This window comes from Zootoca vivipara, chromosome 2 (assembly GCF_965207765.1).
Source record: "Zootoca vivipara chromosome 2, rZooViv2.hap1.1, whole genome shotgun sequence".
Lineage (NCBI taxonomy): Eukaryota > Metazoa > Chordata > Lepidosauria > Squamata > Lacertidae > Zootoca > Zootoca vivipara.
The window spans coordinates 95481956-95502158 of record NC_142584.1 but is presented as its reverse complement, the minus strand read 5'-3'; the positions used below and the strand labels follow the sequence as shown (position 1 = coordinate 95502158).

General features: G+C 45.2%; 1 protein-coding gene across 2 annotated transcripts in view; it reads left to right on the top strand.

Moving 5' to 3' along the window:
* Nucleotides 1-14713, top strand: part of TAFA1 (TAFA chemokine like family member 1) — a 344452-nt gene extending 329739 nt beyond the window's left edge. For both annotated transcript variants that reach the window (XM_088662433.1, XM_035106695.3), the window contains exons 4-5: nt 6963-7087; nt 13814-14713. In XM_088662433.1, coding sequence (XP_088518559.1) covers nt 6963-7087; nt 13814-13831 — 143 coding nt within the window. In that variant the 3' untranslated portion in view covers nt 13832-14713. The remainder of the gene's footprint in view (nt 1-6962; nt 7088-13813) is intronic.
* The last annotated feature ends 5490 nt before the right edge of the window (nt 14714-20203 follow it).

The window sequence follows — 20203 nt, the reverse complement described above, 5'->3', positions numbered from 1 at the left end:
CATGCTGTGGGGCTAGGAATGTCACAGATCCGATATATGGGTATATTTTAGATATCAGGAGTGGGCAGCCATTCTCTTGCCATTATCCTCAGTGCCCGGTTATCCCATTTTGTGAAGTGCTATGCTGCGCTAGCCATGAATTGATGCTTCTCGGGTGGAATTGGGTTCAATTAAATGAGAGAAGTTGGCAGACTCCCCTGTTGGTTAAGATCTCCTGTTTCTTTAAAGCAGCTTTTTCTCAACCCCTGAACCCTTTGTTTTCTACTTTGTATTCTTTTATGTTATCAAGCGCCTGATTTGTAGTTCCCAAAGCAAACAAATCCTCATGTCTGTTTATGAAATGCAAAACACTTTGGCTGCTGTATTCTTTCATTGTAGTCTTTGCTCCTTCCTTCTAAAATTTCCACGTTCCCAATATGGCAATTCACACTCTGCACCCTGTGGCATTTGTAATAAAATAGAGAGAAAAGCGGAATGTCTCATTCAATTCTCTGAAACCTTGTTTTTAAGGAATAGGTGAGCCCTGGGTTACAGACATTCCTCTACTACTTTGTATCAATTTTGTATAGATCTGAACCTGCTTTCCAAAAGACTTTGCCCACCTCTGTGCTTTTCTCCCTGTATAAAGTCTCCATCACTTGTGAGAGTGTCTCACGGGGAGTTTGGATTTTCCTTTAATCTAATCCATTTAGAATATGACTCTCAATTTATTGAATGAAGAGGAGAAAATTGATAGCTTTTCATTAGGCTGACAAAGTCCTTTTCACTGTCAGCATCTAAAATGTGTTCGCTATTTAAATTTTATTTATTTCAATCTTCTCTAGAGGGAACTAGATTAAAATGAAATGCCTGACGCTAAATGGTACAACTGTTTTTCCATTAGTGCTGAGAATGCCGTGCTGGTTTTTGCCATGCGACTCTCTGCTAGCATTTGTTACAGCTTCCTAATAGCTGCAGAAAGAAATCAAAATGGGTCAGATTCAAATATTTTTGCATGCCGTTACATGGGATGAGACAGCAGACAATCTACAAGTCAAGAGAACAATATCCCTCAGGCCTCTTTATGACTGGAAATTCAGAAACCGATTTAGAAAGGCTTACACAGTTTGATGCACTAGAAAAGCAAGCCATGCTGGGAATTGTAGTTTTGTTTCTTAACGAGTCCCAGAAGCATTAAAAAAAACCTCCAACTCCCAAGGAACCATGACAGTTCACAGAGCCAACCCAATACTTTTTGCTGCCTGAGGCAAAGGGCAAGATGGTGACCCCACGCATTCTATTTTCAGAAGCTGGTTGGGCTGCCAACCGAGCCTTCTTCAATGTTGCCTATGGGACAGCATCTTCCACCACACCTGAGGACTGCAATCCTGCTTAGAGGACGTAGGACCCAGCATCCACAGCTCTGACCTCCAACACCTCACCCCACCACTCCCAGCATCCACCTCCAAGGAACTCTCAGAACTGTCTCTCTGTGAGGAAAATAGGGGCCTCTGAACAACTCTCAGCCTTCTTAAGAAACGGCACCTCCCAGATTTCTTGGGGGGAATCCATGACTGTTTAAAGCATTAAAGGGAATGGTGTGGATGTGTCCAGAGCCATTGCATCTGCAGAGGAGGCTGGTCCATTAGGATGCCCCACCTGTCCTCAGCTAGAGGGATGCGGGTGGCGCTGTGGTCTAAACCACCAAGCCTCTTTGGCTTGCCGATCAGAAGGTCAGCAGTTCGAATCTATGCAATGGGGTGAACTCTGCCCCAGCTCTGCCAACCTAGCAGCTTGAAAGCATGCTAGTGCAAGTAGATAAATAGGAACTGCTGCGGCAGGAAAGTAAACAGTGTTTCTGTGCGCTCTGGTTTCCATCTCGGTGTCCTGTTGCGCCAGAAGTGGTTTAGTCACGCTGGCCACAGGACCCAGAAAGCTGTCTGTGGACAAACTCCGGCTCCCTCGGCCTGAAGCGAGATGAGTGCTGCAACCCCATAGTCGCCTTTGACTGGACTTAACCGTCCAGGGGTCCTTTACCCCCCTTTTTTTTACCTTTTACTTCACCTAATGCCCAGCCTCCAACATTCCTACTTACAAACAGCCCAGGCGCTTCTTGTCAGCTTCCTGCTCCTCAGTCTCAACATAGCCCTTGTAGAACTCAGCAGGGAGATGGACAGGGACAAAACTAGACTTTGTTAGTTCTGGCTCCCCCTACTGTTGACCTCCCTGCCTTCTGCCCTACCAACCCCAGTGGCACCCGCCACCGCTGGCCACAAACATGGCACGCATGTGTCATGCCGTACATCAAACCCCTTGCACCCTATAGACAGAGTCCTGAGGCTTAGGATTTGGTTGCTGAAACAGAGACAGACCCTGACTGTACTGTATCCTAAAGGCTTATTTTGGCTTTCTCCCTGCTGATACCATTGACATTTACCAGCCCAGGCTCATTTGTTGAAGTAATCTGTGGCATTGCTGAGCTTTCCATTAAAGACATCCTCTGTGGCGGTGTGCTTGCATTTGCAAAGGCATCCTCTGTCTACCACAAGTGAATGTTTATGCTAAAAGGTTACATGCCAGATGGGCGTTTGATGAGGTGATTGAGCATTTATTTGCTCTTTCAATCAAGGTCAGCAATACCAGGATTTGGTTACATCCAGGGACAGGTACCATAAATATGAAGAAAGCACTGTAGAGAGTTGCCTTCCCTCCATCTTTCTGAGGTCTAGCCCTTAATAGTAGATCTCCTGCTTTTCTGTTCCGAATGTCATAGAATCATAATATCATAGAATTGTAGAGTTGGAGGGAGCACAAGGATCATCTAGCCCAACCCCCTGCAATACAGGAATCTTTCAAACCCACAACCCTGAGATTTAGAGTCTCATTCTCTACCAGCTGGCTACCAGGTCTCTGTGCAAATGTGTTAGTTTTTGTCCCTTCTATGAGTGTCTGCTTGCTTTCAGTTCTGAAGAGAATAGCTGTGGCTGAATGGTAAAACATCTGCTGCTTTGCATGCAGAAGATCCCGGGTTCAATCCCCAGCATCTCCAGGTAGGGCTGGGAAAGACAGCTGCCTGGACCCCTGGGTAGCTACTGCCCGTCATTGTAGTCAACATTGAGGTAGATTGGCCAAAGGCGGCGTCCACGTCAATAAAGCAAATATTGCAAAGACACCTTAAGCCTCCCGTGCTCCCTCATCCAAACAAAGCTAAGGCTAGTAGCACTGAGCTTGGAACTTCTTACTACCTGAGCGAGAATGCAAAGATAACTTCATAGTTCCCCCACCACCACCGCCATTAATAGCATTTTGCCCTGGCAAGGCAGTTCAAGCCTCTGAGCTCTGTTAGGAGTGACTTCTTCTGTTGGTTAAATAAGCACTGCTGTCTTGGCTGTGATAATTTCTTCTCACATACTGTGTTTGATGGAGGACTGATGAAGACCATTACGGGATGGTTCCTGAAGGAGAATTAAAGCGAATCTCACAACAAATACTAAACGAAAGAACAGAGTCATGGAGAAACTTAGCAAATGATTTCACCCATAGCAAAAGGTAGCCAGGCAGGTGTATCGATGACTGTTCGCCATATATGGCAGTGGACCACTTCTGTTTAGTTGGCGCGGTAGCCCAAACAGTAGGTGATAATATCCATACATAGGAATTTTCCTTATATTGAAGACATCTTCTCTTAAGAAGGTGCGACCCAGTCATTTACGGATTCTTAATTGCACATCTGCAGAAATGGTTGCATGTGGTGGGGGTAGAATTTGGAGAGATGGTTCTATCCTTTTAAAGAGTTCATTGAAATGATTTTATTGTTTTATTCTATTTTAATTCTGCGCACCACTTTGATGGCTTCATGCTGTGAAGTGGTTTAGAATTTGTTTAAAAAATAAACTGTCTTGGGCCCAGTCTTATTCAACATCTTTATCAATGACTTGGATGATGGGCTTGAGGGCATCCTGAGCAAGTTTGCAGACGACACCAAATTGGGAGCGGTGGCTAATACCCCAGAGGACAGGATCACATTTCAAAATGACCTTAACAGATTAGACAACTGGGCCAAAGCAAACAAGATGAATTTTAACAAGGAGAAATGTAAGGTACTACACTTGGGCAGAAAAAATGAAAGGCACAAATACAGGATGGGTGACACCTGGCTTGAGAGTAGTACATGTGAAAAGGATCTAGGAGTCTTGGTAGACCACAAACTTGACATGAGTCAGCAGTGTGATGCAGCAGCTAAAAAAGCCAATGCAATTCTGGGCTGCATCAATAGGAGAATAGCATCTAGATCAAGGGAAGTAATAGTACCACTGTATTCTGCTCTGGTCAGACCTCACCTGGAGTACTGTGTCCAGTTCTGGGCACCACAGTTCAAGAAGGATACTGACAAACTGGAACGTGTCCAGAGGAGGGCAACCAAAATGGTCAAAGGCCTGGAAATGATGCCTTATGAGGAACGGCTTAGGGAGCTGGGTATGTTTAGCCTGGAGAAGAGAAGGTTAAGGGGTGATATGATAGCCATGTTCAAATATATGAAAGGATGTCATATGGAGGAGGGAGAAAGATTGTTTTCTGCTGCTCCAGAGAAGCGGACACGGAGCAATGGATTCAAACTACAAGAAAGAAGATTCCACCTGAACATTAGGAAGAACTTCTTGACAGTAAGAGCTGTTCGGCAGTGGAATTTGCTACCAAGGAGTGTGGTGGAGTCTCCTTCTTTGGAGGTCTTTAAGCAGAGGCTTGACAGGCATATGTCAAGAATGCTTTGATGGTGTTTCCTGCTTGGCAGGGGGTTGGACTGGATGGCCCTTGGGGTCTCTTCCAACTCTAGGATTCTATGATTCTATGAAATACTGAGCCGGTCATTGATCCATCTAGCCCAGTGTTGTCTGCACTGACTGGCAGCAGCTCTCCCATGTTTCTGGCAGGGGTCTTTCCTTTGGAAATGCCAGTGCTGGAACCTAGGACCTTCTGCATTCAAAGCATATGTGGCGGTTCACTCCACCTGCACAGAACCCCCAGACGTTTGACAGTCCGTTGGTACTTGCACCAACCACTGATCAATTACCCGCTGCCACCAACTAGTATATGCCTGATAGTCTCTTCATTCACTCCAGTCAGGGATAATGTTGAAACAAACTGTGGTTTATTGAAGTTCAGTACATAAGCATGTGGTTTCCAAATGAATAATTCTTATTATCTTTAATAACAGTTCTTATACTGGCCTATACCTACAGCTTTTAATCAATCACAGTTCCAGACAATCTCTCCCTTCTTCTTACCTCACTACCTCTCTCCCACCCATAGCTGCCAAGTTATCCCTTTTTTACAGGGATTTTCCATTATGCTGAATAGGCTTCCTCGTGAGAAAAGGGAAAACTTGGCAGCTATGCTCCCACCCTCAGACTCTCTCCCCAGCCCCTCTCAGAACTCCCCTCCTTCACCCTTCCTCAAACCTCCAATAACCAACCAACCCTCCTCTTCCCAGGGTGGGTTTATATAGTCCTCCTAACTCCGCCCCCTAGGGTTCTAACTGGCTAATCCCTTTAACTCCTTCTATGCTGTCCCTAAATTTGGGGTGATTGTCACATAATATGCTCTACCACTAGCTTTCCCAATGATTCCCTTGTTTGGTTGTCAGCTGCCCAGAAATACACTGAATGCTGGACTAGAACTGATGAGGTCCACCCTTCCTGGGTCCTATATGGTTAGGTCTACCATCCATGCACAATGTTAATTGGTGCTGTTTCAGTAGGTATTGGAATCTTTGCTGCAGAAACAAACTTGAATTTCGAAGGAAGAACTCCCTGACCTCATTTTGGATACACGAAAGGCCCTTCCTCCAATTTTGTGTCCTGCTTACCTTGTGAAGCCTGTGAAAGTATATATTTATATCTCTAGCAGAGGAAGTTGGACCAGAGACGGAAAGGAGCATTCATAAGAAAGGGGAAATTTTTTTATTTTGCTTCGACTCAGACCAACACGGTTACCTACCTGTAACTCTGATAATAATGCCTTTTGTTTTCCTGGATGGAGCATCAAGAGAGGAGTGTGTGGTCATGCACATAGAAGCCTCTCACCAGCTTCTAGTATAGCTATTGGGTTCTTGTTTTTATTTTTATTGTGTATTCTGTGGTTTTATATCTTGATTTTATTCTGTAAACTGCCCTGAGACCCCCGGGTGTAGGGCAGTATATAAATTCTAATAATAATAATAATACATGTAGCCATCGGAAGGTCTCCCACAAAGGGGTGCAGACATAGGGCTGAAATAAGGATTCTCATCCCTGCTACATAACAGGCATGTCCACCCCCCTCGACCGCAGGGGTGTTTCAGGTCGATCACGGAATCATTTGAAATGGCTCCCAACCCTCCAAAAAAAAAACCAACAACTTTGGGTCATGCTTCTCAAAGAAAGCTCAACAACTTTGGGTCCTGATTCCCCCAAAAAGCTGAACAACTTTGGGCAGTCCCCCCTTTAAAAAGCTCAACAACTCTGGCAGATCACTGCCCCAGTTTTTTTATACTGGGAGTAGATTGCAGCCTCCCAAGATTTGGATGGGCCTGCTATATAACATCCTATCAAATACAGTCAAACCTCGGAACTCGAACAGCTCTGTTGCCAAACGTTTCAGTTCCCGAACACCGAAAACCCGGAAATAAGTGTTCCGGTTTTCGAACGTTCCTCAGAACTCGAACGTCCGACGTGGCTTCCGCTTGAGTGCAAGAAGCTCTTACAGCCAATCGGAAGCTGCGCCTCAGAACTTGGAGGTTTCAGAAGTTGAATGGTTTTCTGGAATGGATTACGTTCCGGTTCTGAGGTTTGACTGTATGACACCAACTGGATTAATGTAAAATAAAAATAAAAATCTGTTGAGATCTGGATGAAGCTTTTGCATCTAGACTCAGCGAAGTGAATTGAAACAAAGCAAACAAAAAAACCAGTTCACAAATACTTTGCTTGTTTTGTCTCTCTTAGCATCAATAGTCATTGGGAAATGGTGGTGTGAGATGGAGCCATGCCTAGAGGGCGAGGAATGCAAGACGCTACCTGACAACTCAGGATGGATGTGTGCAACCGGCAATAAAGTCAAGACCACCAAAGTAAGTTCTTTTTCCTCTTTCCCCTTTTCACCTCCTTCATCCCCCCGCAACACCTCCCGAGTTTTCCCATCCTCGAGTCTCTGGCAAACGCGAAGATGTTTCCTTGCTCAGTAATGCATGTCCTTCCTTACCTACTGACTGGGTGAGTCAGAGGTGAGTCCTCGGTTGAACTCTACCAGGCGGCTGAGTTGCACTGAATCACCATGTCACTTTCTTAAAAGTAATTTGCCCCCCAGGGAATAAAATAGCAACCTGTCAGCAGGACCAGTTGTGACTGTTAAAGATTACACTTGTTGTATTTCTTATCGCTGGATCTAAAAGCTGTTGGTTAAACCATGGCCATTTCAGACAGTGAAATGTTAACTGGCCTCAGTAATATTAGGTAGGAAATCAAAGTTCTACCATCTATTCACAAATATACACAAACACAAAACACCATTAAATGTCAACATCACCTGCTGTGTATTCCCCAGAATACACAGGATTGGTAATGATTTGTGGAGCCAAACGCCATGGATTCAGCCTAAGCCAGGCACCCCCAAACTTCGGCCCTCCAGATGTTTTGGACTACAGTTCCCATCTTCCACAACCACTGGTCCTGTTAGCGAGGGATCATGGGAGTTGTAGTCCGAAACATCTGGAGGGCCGCAGTTTGGGGATGCCTGGCCTAAGCCCATGATTTGGGTGTGATCCAAAGTAGCCTCAACTGTACCACTTTGGGGGAGATAAAGTTACGAATATAGGTATGTTAGCTAGAGATGGGACGAATCTGACACTTTCAGCTTCTCTCGAGTTTCTCTCATTTCTAACCTTAAATTCACTTAGGCCTGAACTTGCTGATAGCCTAGAATCATAGAATCATAGAATCATAGAGTTGGAAGAGACCATAAGGGCCACCCAGTCCAAACCCCTGCCAAGCAGGAAACACCATCAAAGCATTCCTGACAGATGGCCGTCAAGCCTCTGCTTAAAGACCTCCAAAGAAGGAGACTCCACCACACTCCTTGGTAGCAAATTCCACTGCCGAACAGCTCTTACTGTCAGGAAGTTCTTCCTAATGTTTAGGTGGAATCTTCTTTCTTGTAGTTTGAATCCACTGCTCCGTGTCCACTTCTCTGGAGCAGCAGAAAACAACCTTTCACCCTCCTCTATATGACATCCTTTTATATACATGGCTATCATATCACCCCTTAACCTTCTCTTCTCCAGGCTAAACATACGCAGCTCCCTAAGCCTTAGTCTTGCATGTGCAGCAAGTCCTATCTGCTGTGCTGAGTTGTTGATCTGCTGTTCACAAATAAACACAGCTATTGAAGTTAGAAACATAGGAAGCTGCCTTAAACTGGTTGCTCTAGCTCCATATCCTCTACACTGACTGGCAGCTGCCCTTCAGGATTTCAGCCAGGAGTGTCTTCCAACCCTACATAGAGATGCCATGAGGTACGGCCCTTCTCTTTTCCTGGTGTCTGCTGCTACCTGTTATTAGGGCAGACCTGTTGCAAGGACCTTTGTGTGTCTGCTGGGTGCAGTCATTTCCCCATTTCCCCGCAAAATAAATTACCTGTGCAAGGCAGGTGTCTATACAGGTAGCAGCAACTAGGCAAGCATTTTCCTGCAAGTAAGGATCTCCATCCTCTGTATCTTTGGGCTGGAACGCAGCCATAAGGCAGTCTGATCCTCTCATCCACTCTCTGGGTATTTCCTTACTGTGATGTGTTGTGTTTTGCACTCGGAAATAACACATGCAAGGTTCTGTTTATTAGTTTTGCATCTTCTCTGCTTCCCACAGTATCTGACATACCAGCTGTGAGTTAATATTCAGCGTCCAGAAATTGTTGTTAGGCACTTAAAAACTTCATTCATATTCAGATATATGGCTCCATCTACTCTGCGTGGATTATTATATTTCATATCAATTAGATGCCCGTGGACCTGAATGTTCAAAAATGAAATAAATCCCACCATTCCATCCTGTATTTCCCCCTATCATTTCCCTACAGGAACTATTTTAATTAGCTAGCTGGGGCACCTTCTGGTGTAAATCCCAGGAACATTTTGCTTTGTTCCTTGAAAACATTGTGGAAAATATTACAACTGGAGAAGGTAAATTGATGGGGTAAGCTTAGCAACTATCCTGTAAATCATCATAGATGTCTGCACAGGAAGAAGGCAGAGAATTTGGTCTGCAGATTATTTACATTTTGCAACTTTTAAAATACGTGGTGGTTGGGAGGGCAAGAGTCACTACAGCACACAACAGAGGTTTGACATCTGGCTTTCTTTCATTAGAAGGGAGAGCATCAAAAAGCCAGGTTGTGCATGCAATCTGCTTTAGGATCACTTGTTTCTTTATTTATTTACAAAAAACCTAGGAATGACTCTACATCTTGATGTGGAATTGCTCCCAGGAACATGGAGGGAGGCACAGGCAGATGACTGACATTGTCTAATCAAAAGCAAGTCTATATCCATCTGCACAGCTGCCTATTTTGTCTTTATACCTAAGAGACAGCAACCCAATGGTTTGGGTAGAGGACTTCTTCTGGATCTCCAAATGGCAGTGTCACAGCTGACCTTTCCTGGGCGCACCCCACCATGGACCAATAAAGGAGTTTTGATTTAAGAATGAATGTGGACACTGGCAGAGGAACAGAGGGCCGGGGGAGAGCACCGCCACGGCACCATTGGGGAGGGGGGTACCATTGCGGCCTCCCCCCTGGGACGCACGCCACAGCCCTGCGGACGGCATGTCATGCCTCCGGACACATGCCACGCCCCGCGGGTGGTGTGCCACGCCCCCAGGACACACACCACACCCCGGGATGCACACCAGCCACGCCCCCACCTGCTCTCCGTCCCTGGTGCCGGAGCATGCAGCATTGCCACTGAATGTGGACCTTTAGCGAGACAGATGTTGCTGATATTCTCACTACTCAAATAGACTGCTGCTGCTCAAAGCTACACTAGGAGATGGTATAGTGGTTGCTGCTGTTAGGAAACTCATGTATTCTGGTTTTTCTTCACCCCACAACAATATTTAGTGCAGGGGTTCCCAAACTATGGCCCGGGGGCCGGATGCAGCCCGCGCAAGCCAATTGTGTGGCCCCCGCCGACCCCCGCTGCCCGCTCTTACTGGCACGCTGCAGTGCAGTTGCCCATCTCCGGGTTGACGCGGCGCCAGAAATAGCTTGTGCACACACACGGGCCTGAGGGAGGGGGAATACGCTCCCATACGCACAAGCTATTTCTGGTGCCGCACCGACCTGGAAGTGCACCGGAAATGATGTCTGCACATGCACAGAAGCCATTTCCGGTGCCGCGCTGCACCAGAAAAAGCGAGTGCGTGCACATATGGGAGCGCGTTCCCCCACCCTCTGGCCCACTGTGCGATTGGCGCCGGAGGAACCGGCCCGAAGCCGGGTAAGTTTGGGTACCCCTGATTTAGTGGGTTCTACTGGGTTCTGTTATCGGCGGCAATGATACTGCTCTGTAACCCAACCAAGCCCCTAAACAAGAATTTCATATCCAGCTTTTCTCCTGCCACTGTGAAAACACACTTAATTATATCATACTGAAAATAAAAACAAAAGAGTGCAATTCTATGCACACTTCCTTGAGATTATGCCTATTGAATATCGTGGGCCTCGCTTCTTAATAAGCTCAAATAAAAATGCACTTTAAGTAACCGTTACCATGGTGGGTGATATTCGATACCCATTTGTACTGCTGCACATTCTGTAGCCGGGGGGGGGGGGTTGCCCCTCCTCCATCCCACAACTAGGCCTCACCCTCATTATGCAAAATGGCAAGCATCCAAAGGAAATGGAAAAATAACTTCAAGGTCCCATCCAGAACACCAACTCTTGAGTTGCTTGTTGACCTATTTTATTTCTCCGGACAAAAGAAGAGCTATTTGGAGCTCACACTTACTATCAAAAGCCGAATCGATAATAATAAAAAAAGCATTGCTTCACCAAGTTCAAGTCTTTCATGGGAACAAGATGTACTACAAGAGTCCAGTGTCAAAGTTCAGGCTTTTATGCTTAGAAGGAGGGAGCCGCAATGAAAGACCTTTTTCTTTGCTTCCCATTCAGGTGTGTTTTCTCATCCGCCTGCTCAACAAACTCGCTGAGCCTGTTCTACCCTGTTCACCTTCACCACATGCCATCTGTCAGGTGTGGGGGACTCTTGGACCAGAGCCGAGGTGGTGATTCTATGCCCAGAGTATCTTAGGAAACAGAGACTCCTAAGTGGACATTCTGAAGTGTGGTGGTAGTGGCTTGAATTCACACATTCAGTGCATTCCACAATGGGATGATCACCATATTCTGCTTATCTGATTTTATCTTAACGCCTTAGAAATCCTCTTAAATGAAATAATAATGAAATAGGTCATTGATGGGGGATTTGTGGCCCTGCAGTTGGGCAACAACTCCCATCAACCACAGCCAATATGGCCAATGTTAAAAAAAAATTATGGGAATAGTAATCCAGCCATTTTAATATGAGGTATCAGCTCACATCTAATTCTGGGCTATTTGTGGGCTCTTAGTATATGTGCACATCATAGAACAGGGGTCCCCAAACTAAGGCCCGGGAGCCGGATGCAGCCCAATCGCCTTCTAAATCCAGCCCGCGGACGGTCCAGGAATCAGCATGTTTTTACATGAGTAGAATGTGTCCTTTTATTTAAAATGCATCTCTGGGTTATTTGTGGGGCATAGGAATTCATTCACTTTTTTTCCCTTCAAAATATATTCCGGGCCCCCACAAGGTCTGAGGGACAGTGGACCGGCCCACTGCTGAAAAAGTTTGCTGACCCCTGTCATAGAATCATAGAATTGTAGAGTTGGAAGGTACCCCTAGGGGTCATCTAATCCACCCCCCTGCAATGCAGGAATTTCAACTAAAGCATCCATGACAGATGACTATCCAACCTCTACTCTGAGGAAGGAGAGTTCACAGCCTCCCAAGCGAGACCGTTTCACTGTCAAACAGCTCTTACAGTCAAAAAGTTCTTTCTGATGTTTAGTCAGAATTGCCTTTCTTGTCACTTGACACCATTGGTTTGAGTCTTGCCCTCCAGAGTAGGAGAAAACATGTTTGTTGCATCTCCCATGTGACAGCCCTTCAGATATTTGAAGGTGGCCATAATATCTCCGCTCAGTCTCCTCTTTTCCAAGCTAACCATACCCAGCTGCTTCAACCACTGCTCTTAAGGCTTGGTTTCCAGACCCTTGATCATCTCGGTTGCCATCCTCTACACACGTTCCAGCTTGCAGGTTTAGAATATCTGTCTGTTTTCACCTCTAGATTCTTCAGAGTTCTTTTTCACGAGTTCTGCCATCACTGCAATCATGATCACACTTCCTTGGGAGTTAAACCTTCTGAACTCAGTGAAGTTTACCTTGGAGTAGACCTGCACAGAACTGCCTTTCATGCCATCATGCTTGATTCTACCATCTTAAATTTTAGCGTGGTTTTTCAGTAGTTAAGGGTGCAATCCTATGGTCTCGGGGAGGATTCTGCGGTTGGAGAAAGAGATCCATGGGTGGCTAGAGGGAGATCTATGAGAAGAGCAGGTGGTCCACCCACAGAAGCCTCCTCCTTGAAACTGCGAGAATCTCCACGGCTGTCTCTTCTCTGCATTCAGTGCACCAAAGCTGTATAAAACATAAAGGAGATGCTCTTCATGTGCCTTGCCTTAAGGAATGGCATCTACTTGATTATTTGAAACGTTTTCATAATGGTCTTTATGGACCAGAGACAGCCAATGTGGTGACTTCCCAATGTTGTTTGAACAACAACCCATGTACCGTAATTTCCTGATCACTGGCCATGCTGGCAGGGGCTGCTATGACTTGCCATCCAACCATAGCTGCCAAGTTCCGGATTGAAAAATCCGGGACCAGCAGCGGCGCAGCACCAGAAGTCGCTTCTACGCGACTTCCAGACATACGTAGAAGCAACTTCTGGTGCCGCTCTGCCCATTTCCAAAATGGCCGTGGCACCAGAAGTCACTTCTACGCATGTCCGGAAGTGTGTAGAAGCAACTAACAGCGTAGCTCTGCCCATTTCCAAAATGCCAGCAGCGCCAGAAGTTGCTTCTACGCACTTCCAGACATGCATAGAAGCAACTTCCGATGCCGGCGGCGCCCAATTTCCAGTGCCCATACATGGGCAGAGCGGCACCAGAAACATGGCCGCCGGCAGGAGCTGCTTTCCAGGGGATTTACGGGATATAAATCCATTCGGGAGACCAGCAGGAAACGATAAGAAAATACGGGGTTTCCCGGGAAAAACGGGGTACTTGGCAGCTATGCATCCAACACAAGGCGGAAGGGCACAACATTGACTACTCCTGTTATAGACCATGGAGCACTGGTGGTTTGGTGATGCTGTGGCATCTGGTAAGTGTACATAGCACCATTCTTGAATGGTTCCAAGAAAGTTCCATCAGGTGGGGAAAGTAAGTTGCTTAAGATATTCTTGTTATAATGTTGCATGTGAAGAAGAATTGGGGGCACCAGTACTAAAGCTTTCAAATGGTTATTATCATCTCAGGGAAGAAATTCTTGCTTGCTTTCCAATCCATACTCTTCCCTGGTCTCCTACACGCTATGCTGCAATTGAGGAGGAGGAACTTCCACCAACCAAATTGGAGGATCAAGATGTTTTTCCAGGAACTGAGTATAATTCCATTCCTTGTGCATTTTGTTGTTACAGATTCATCCGAGAACCTAACAAAACATCTTCCGACAGCAGCCAGCGAAGGGACCCCCTGACAAATAAGAGGACAAAAATCTTTAAACCGTCTCCAGCTTCTACAAGCCAAATTGGATTTTTTTAAAAAATTATTTGCACTTTAACTCTGTACCAGAGGAAACTACAGTGGTTTACTTGTGTGGAGTCAAATGCCCTAGAAAAGCAGCACACCAGATTTGACAACAGTGAATGGAAAAGAGTGTGGAAGGAAATAAGGAAATAAAAAAGCAGTTACTGAGAAGCAAGTTTCCTGATGCTGGAATATGAACAACAGACCTATAAGTGTGGATCTACAATTTTTCTTTGTATCATTAAAAATATATAAATATATGAGATATTTTGAAATAAAGCCTGACTCTTTAAAAAAAAATTGAGCAGAAGCCACACTTTGCTGCAACTGCTTTGTAACCTTTTTTTAAAAAAAATGCACAGACGTTTTGGAGATCAAGAAGACAATGGGAAAAGAACATAAAGCAAGATGACTTCTGACAAAAGAACTGGAATGTTGCTTCTTCTTTTTTATTATGGTTCTTATTATTTCAACCGGACATTCAAGGAAATTCCACCGTTCCATTTTCCTGTGTTCTGGAGTCCTTTCCCCCCCCCCTTTTCCTCCTCGTGCAACAATAGCATGCTGGCTTTGCTTACATTAACCATACTTTATACTTAATTGATATGTAATACCAGTTCTACTTTCTTCCAAGGACGTCTTTTGTGGGGGGGGGGGCATCAGTTGTCCCACAGAGAAGAGAACGATGACTCTTGACACTTGGGGGGGAAACACACAGTCTACGTTCAGAGGTTTATTTGGCAGACTTTGGGTAGACTGCGGGCTACCTTATTAAAGAAGCACTGTACAGATCATTGTCTACAGACTTTGTATAGCTGGTATAGACAATCCTAGTAAAAAAAGAAAAGAAAAGTTGGTTGCTAACTTCAATAGCTTGTGTTGTTTGCTCAACCACTCATGAGGGCTGTTTCATTGTATTCGATTAGGATAGAATCTTATCTACTCAGAGGTTCATCTACTCTAATATCCTACAATGCAGGGATTTCAGCTAAAGCATCCATAACAGATGGCCACCCAACTTCTGCATAAAATCCTCCAAGCAAGGAGAGTCCTTTCCACACTTAGTGTTTATCATGGTATAGTTGCTGGGTTTCCAGCTTGCCCAGATCTCTGTGCGGAGGGGGTGAAGGTTGGACATGGTTGGTGAGACTTCTCTTCCATGCCACTTCCCTCTGACTGGTCCCAGCTGCCAGTTTGCAAGCTCAGTTCAGAGGAGAGCTATGGCAAATGGGGATGACGGTGCTGAACCCAAGTATTGCCTGTGACAGCAACCAGGTTCATCATAGACCAGACAGAACTGTAGTTTCTCTTCTAATCTCCTATATTCCAACAAGATTAGAATTTTGGAATGCTAATAATAATTTTTTTTAAAGCTTTGAAAGGGCTATCCTCATGAACATGTTTATAATGCTGACAATTACTGGCTGGAGGGACACAATGTTATGCAAGCAGTGTGACCATACCTGCCAAGTCCCAGACTGCAGAATCCGGGACCGGCAGCCGCGTGACGCCGGAAGTTGCGTAGACGCAACTTCTGGTGTCACTTTGCCCATCTATGGGCACCGAAAATGGCCACCGACAACACCGGAAGTCGCGTCTACGCACTTCCAGACATGTGTAGACGCGACTTTCGAAGCCGGCGCCGGCCATTTTCGGTGCCCATAGATGGGCAAATCAGAAAAAAATGGCCGCCAGCAGGAGAATATAAGGGAGAATAACGGGAGACGAAGTGATACGGGGGACCGCTGGGAAAAGGTAAGAAAAAACGGCGGTTTCCTGGGAAAAACGGGGTACTTGGCAGCTATGGGTGTGACTATAGCCACATAACTTTTCTCTATTTGGACACAACCCCACACTTGCTCTCCAATAACAGCAACATGTGACCAAAGGTGTAGTTAATCATGCTTAAAAATGTTGGAACGAACAGCAATTACAGGTATACTACTGTAAATGGTAAGTGAAGAAAGACCCTGGAATTTGTACTGGTTCAGGGTTTTCCTGCTGTGTTTCAGCCACAGTGATGGCAATAGTAGTAAAACAAAACAAAACAACAACCCCAAATCTAAGATGTAGAGCCATGTTGGAATGGAACCAAGATAGTGTACTACGTCACACATCTCTGAAAGAGGGGCAAAGTGGTTTGGGCAATGGATGGGTCCAAGAATCAGAAGGTTCATAAGGTTTTCCTTTTCAAAATTGCATTACCAAAAAGCAATGCACTTTAAGAACTTTCAGTGGTTGTCACTTTAAACTTACAGCAATAATGTAATTGAAATATAAGTGTGATTGCCCCCACCCATGTAGCTAAACAACACCCTGATGTCAACCGCTCAGATTCATGAGTATAGACTATATCCATTTCCTTAAGCAGCAATGTCTGGGCCCCTATGTTCATGGGGGTAGTTTGGTTGGACTTGAGACTTTAACATCTTACTGACCAAGGAATAGTAGGAAGAACACCCTTGTCAGGTTGGCAGAACTGGCCCGTTCAATATGTATGTGACTCTTCCTGGATACAGCATTCCTGCCGGTGCAGTGCAACCAACTCAAGAAAACTGAGCTGGAGCTGAATTTCTGCACAAAGGTTTCTTTCTTTATGAGATTTATTATCCACCCTCTATTATAAATTCCTGGGGTGGGGATACATCCATGTGAATGCGCAAAATTAAAATTCAATAAAACAATTGAAAACAAAGCAAAGCACATACATCAAACCATAGAGGTGGCCTTACAAAAACCACATAAATCTTAGCCTGCAAAGAGACCTGGGTAACGAGCAAATGATGTGAATCATATAATGAGGATACTTGATGCACTTCTATGTAGAGGGAGCTCCACATTTTGGGGAGTTACCACAGATAAAACTCTCTCTCAGGCCACTACTCCTGTGTTTCCAAGGGCAGTAGAATTAGCAAGAGACATTTGAGAGAGTCTGTGGGGAAGGAGGCAGCCTTTCAGATATTTGGGGCCTAAGTCATATTAGCATCTTGAACCACACATGGAAAGAGGCTCTGCAGAATTTTCCCACACAACAACTGCTCTTTAAACTGTTCAAGAGGTCTTTGAACATTTGATATGTAGACTTTTTAAAGGGAAAATGCAACCGGAGTGCTTGTTTTTCCTCTGTTGGGATTACAGTGGTACCTCCAGTTAAGAACTTTATTCGTTCTGGAGGTCTGTTCTTAACCTGAGGTACCGCTTTAGCTAATGGGGCCTCCCGCCGCCGCCACGCGATTTATGTTCTCATCCTGAAGCAAAGTTCCTAACCCAAGGTACTATTTCTGGGTTAGCAGAGTCTGTAACCTGAAGTGTCTGTAACCCGAGGTACCATTGTATCCCTCTATTTTTAAAACAATTCTCATGCCAAAACACCAAACTATTCTGGGCGGTTCTGTGGCACCAACCTCTGAAAATGAAATATCAGAAATTTCCAAATATGTGTGCTCCCTGTGACCCAAAATTCTATGAGCGCTTTTGATGTTACCATGGAAGCCACTGCAATATGCTTGAGAACTTAGACCCTTGAGAATTTGGCATGGGGGTTGTCCTTGATCTGCTTGAAGACTTCCCTGGGTCATCTCCTAACCTTTGCTCCCACATGTGAGCCTTATGCCAAATGAGTGGGATTTTAAAGAGAGCAGGACAACGGAAAATCTTTATTTTCTATACTCTGTTATGCTATTTTCAGCTTGCTGTCACCTCTCAATACACCCACACATCAGCTATACGGATCTGGTTTATCCCATACAGATGAAGGGCAGAACATTCTGTCCCACCCTCAGCTGTTGTCCATCTCCAAGACAACAGCTTCCACACCTTGATATGCAAAGAAAAGGCTGCGTTATCCCTTGAAAACTGTAGTCCCCTTACGGCTGCCTTTCCACCTCAGAATGGTTGTGAGGATTTCCACAAATACTGTGCAAGGCTTTAGTGACAGCCTACAAATCAGAATACGGCTTCCTTGAACATGGAAATTCTTGAGTACGGATGGGTGAGCCCTGCCAGGCTGATGTCAAATTCACTCAGAAATAACTCAAGCCACTTTGCATTCAGTGTCGGAAGAAAGGCAGGATAAAAATGAAATGAAATAAATGAATATAATTTGGGGAGGTTCCAAAAAGATAGAAATAGAGGGGTGTATCTGATGCTTGCACAACAGATCTTTCCTCTCCTCCCCATTCTGCCTCCTATGCACCTTCAAATTTTCCAGAGGGTTGGGGGACCCTCTGGAGCAGAGTGGGGTGGCATGTGAGAGAAGAAAAGGATGGGGAAGTCCCATTGTGTAAACAGAAGGCAGGAAAATCAAGTTAATAACCTTGAGAATTACTGGTAATTATAGATAGATGATAGATAGACGATATAGAGCTATAGAGATACAAAATTCGTGTCTGAATATATATTCTGTTATCCCTTAAAGTTATGCTCATATGTATGTACACTGTATGTCCCCCCCCCCCATGTTGGATTGGGGAGTTGGAGAGAAGAGTGTTAAAAAATATGCTTGCACTTTGTGTGTTTCTGGGTGTTCAGCAACATGATTGGCAATATTGCCGCCTTTAAGTGCAACTACATGAGAGGCTCAGTGGACAATGTCAGAAGAAGTTCAGAACGCAAAGGGGAAACCAGCCACCACCTTCAACAGCAACAGGAGAGAAATTACTTTCTAAACCTTCTACTGATAACTCCTGTAAACGTCCAGAAGACAATAAGAGGTAAGTCTGGAAACAGATTGATCTACTGTTGACATTTCTGCATGCAAAGGTCACTGTCAGGTTGATTAGCTGCAACAGATTGCTGAGGCCCACAAAAGCATCATCCTATCTAATGAGACAATTTTGGATGTATTTTCAATGTATGTCCCTGCATAAAGGAATGTCTAAATAATCCTACATTTCATCAAACACAGCCAAAGCTTCTTGTGGGAATGAAGTTTACACTTTATGTTGTCTTCTCATGTCTGAAACCATCATCACAAATCAAACATCAAAGACTTCATATCACCTGACATCTTTTCAAACACATCTTTTTCCATGGAGACCATTCAGTTACAAGACCATCAAGGGAGGACATATCAAGGGCAGTACTTCATGGTTAGGGAACCTTCTTAAGCCTCATGGACACACTCTTTCGTAGGCAACCTTCCGGGAGCTGTGTGCCAATGTAGGTTTGGCCAGAGGCAAAAAGTGGATGCAGAAATGGATAGAAATATTACCCCTGTATGGAAAGTATACATGCTAACCACACAAAAGTCAGGTGTTTCATGTTCTACACACACACACACACACACACACACACACACACACACACACAGCTCCATCCCTCACCCCTCACCCTGGCAAGCAAGAGGCCTGATCATATCTCAAGGACACTTTCCAGCCAGGCCAAAAAAGTTGAGGAAAGCATGGAGAGGGGTGGTGAGAGGCAGGGCCAGGAAACAGTCTGAAAGGCCAAACAGAGATGCCTTGAAGGCTACATTTGGCCCCCAGACCTGAGACTCTCTATCACTATGGTACCCGCAAATGTACACCAGCTCTAAGATGCGAGTTTATGAATAGTGGTGCACACTGGGCTCCCATAGCTGCCAAGTTATCCCTTTTTTCAGGGAAATTCCATTATGCTGAATAGGCTTCCTCGCGAGAAAAGCGAAAACTTGGCAGCTATGTGGGCTCCAAAATCTAAATCACACGGTGGCCTTTCGGCCTCAAAGAATAATCCCTGAAGTGTAGGAAAAAAGCATCCCATGAGATTTGAATGTTGCCACTCAAAAGCACAAGGAGCGACACTCCTAGGGTTGCCAGACTCAATAGAGGACAGGACTTCTGTGCCTTTAATTGCCCTGCTCTCTTTTGAGTCTGGAAACCTTAAAGAGAAACAGAGCAGACACTTTGCTTGGAAATTAAACAAAGGGTCTGCTGGTTTCTCTTTAAGGTTTCCAGACTCAAAAGAGAGCAGGGCAATTAAAGGCACAGAAGTCCTGCCCTCTATTGAGTCTGGCAACCCTAGACACTCCCCACGGGCATATGGTACTGCTGTGGCCTCTGGGTTGCTAACCATAACAAAATGAAGTGCTGGCTGCTTGTCAACTAGAGGAACCAATCTCAGACAGATCTTCCTATAGAGTCCATAGGCTGGACCAAGACTTGTAATGAGTGGCCACTTGGGGAAGGCAGAAAGGAGGCTTTTTCACTGATTCCTCCCGCTCTCTCCCCCCCCCCACCTGGCAACCTTCTGTGACCCCTGAAAAGCTGATCTAGGGGTGCGGGAACTTAAGGACCCTGCAG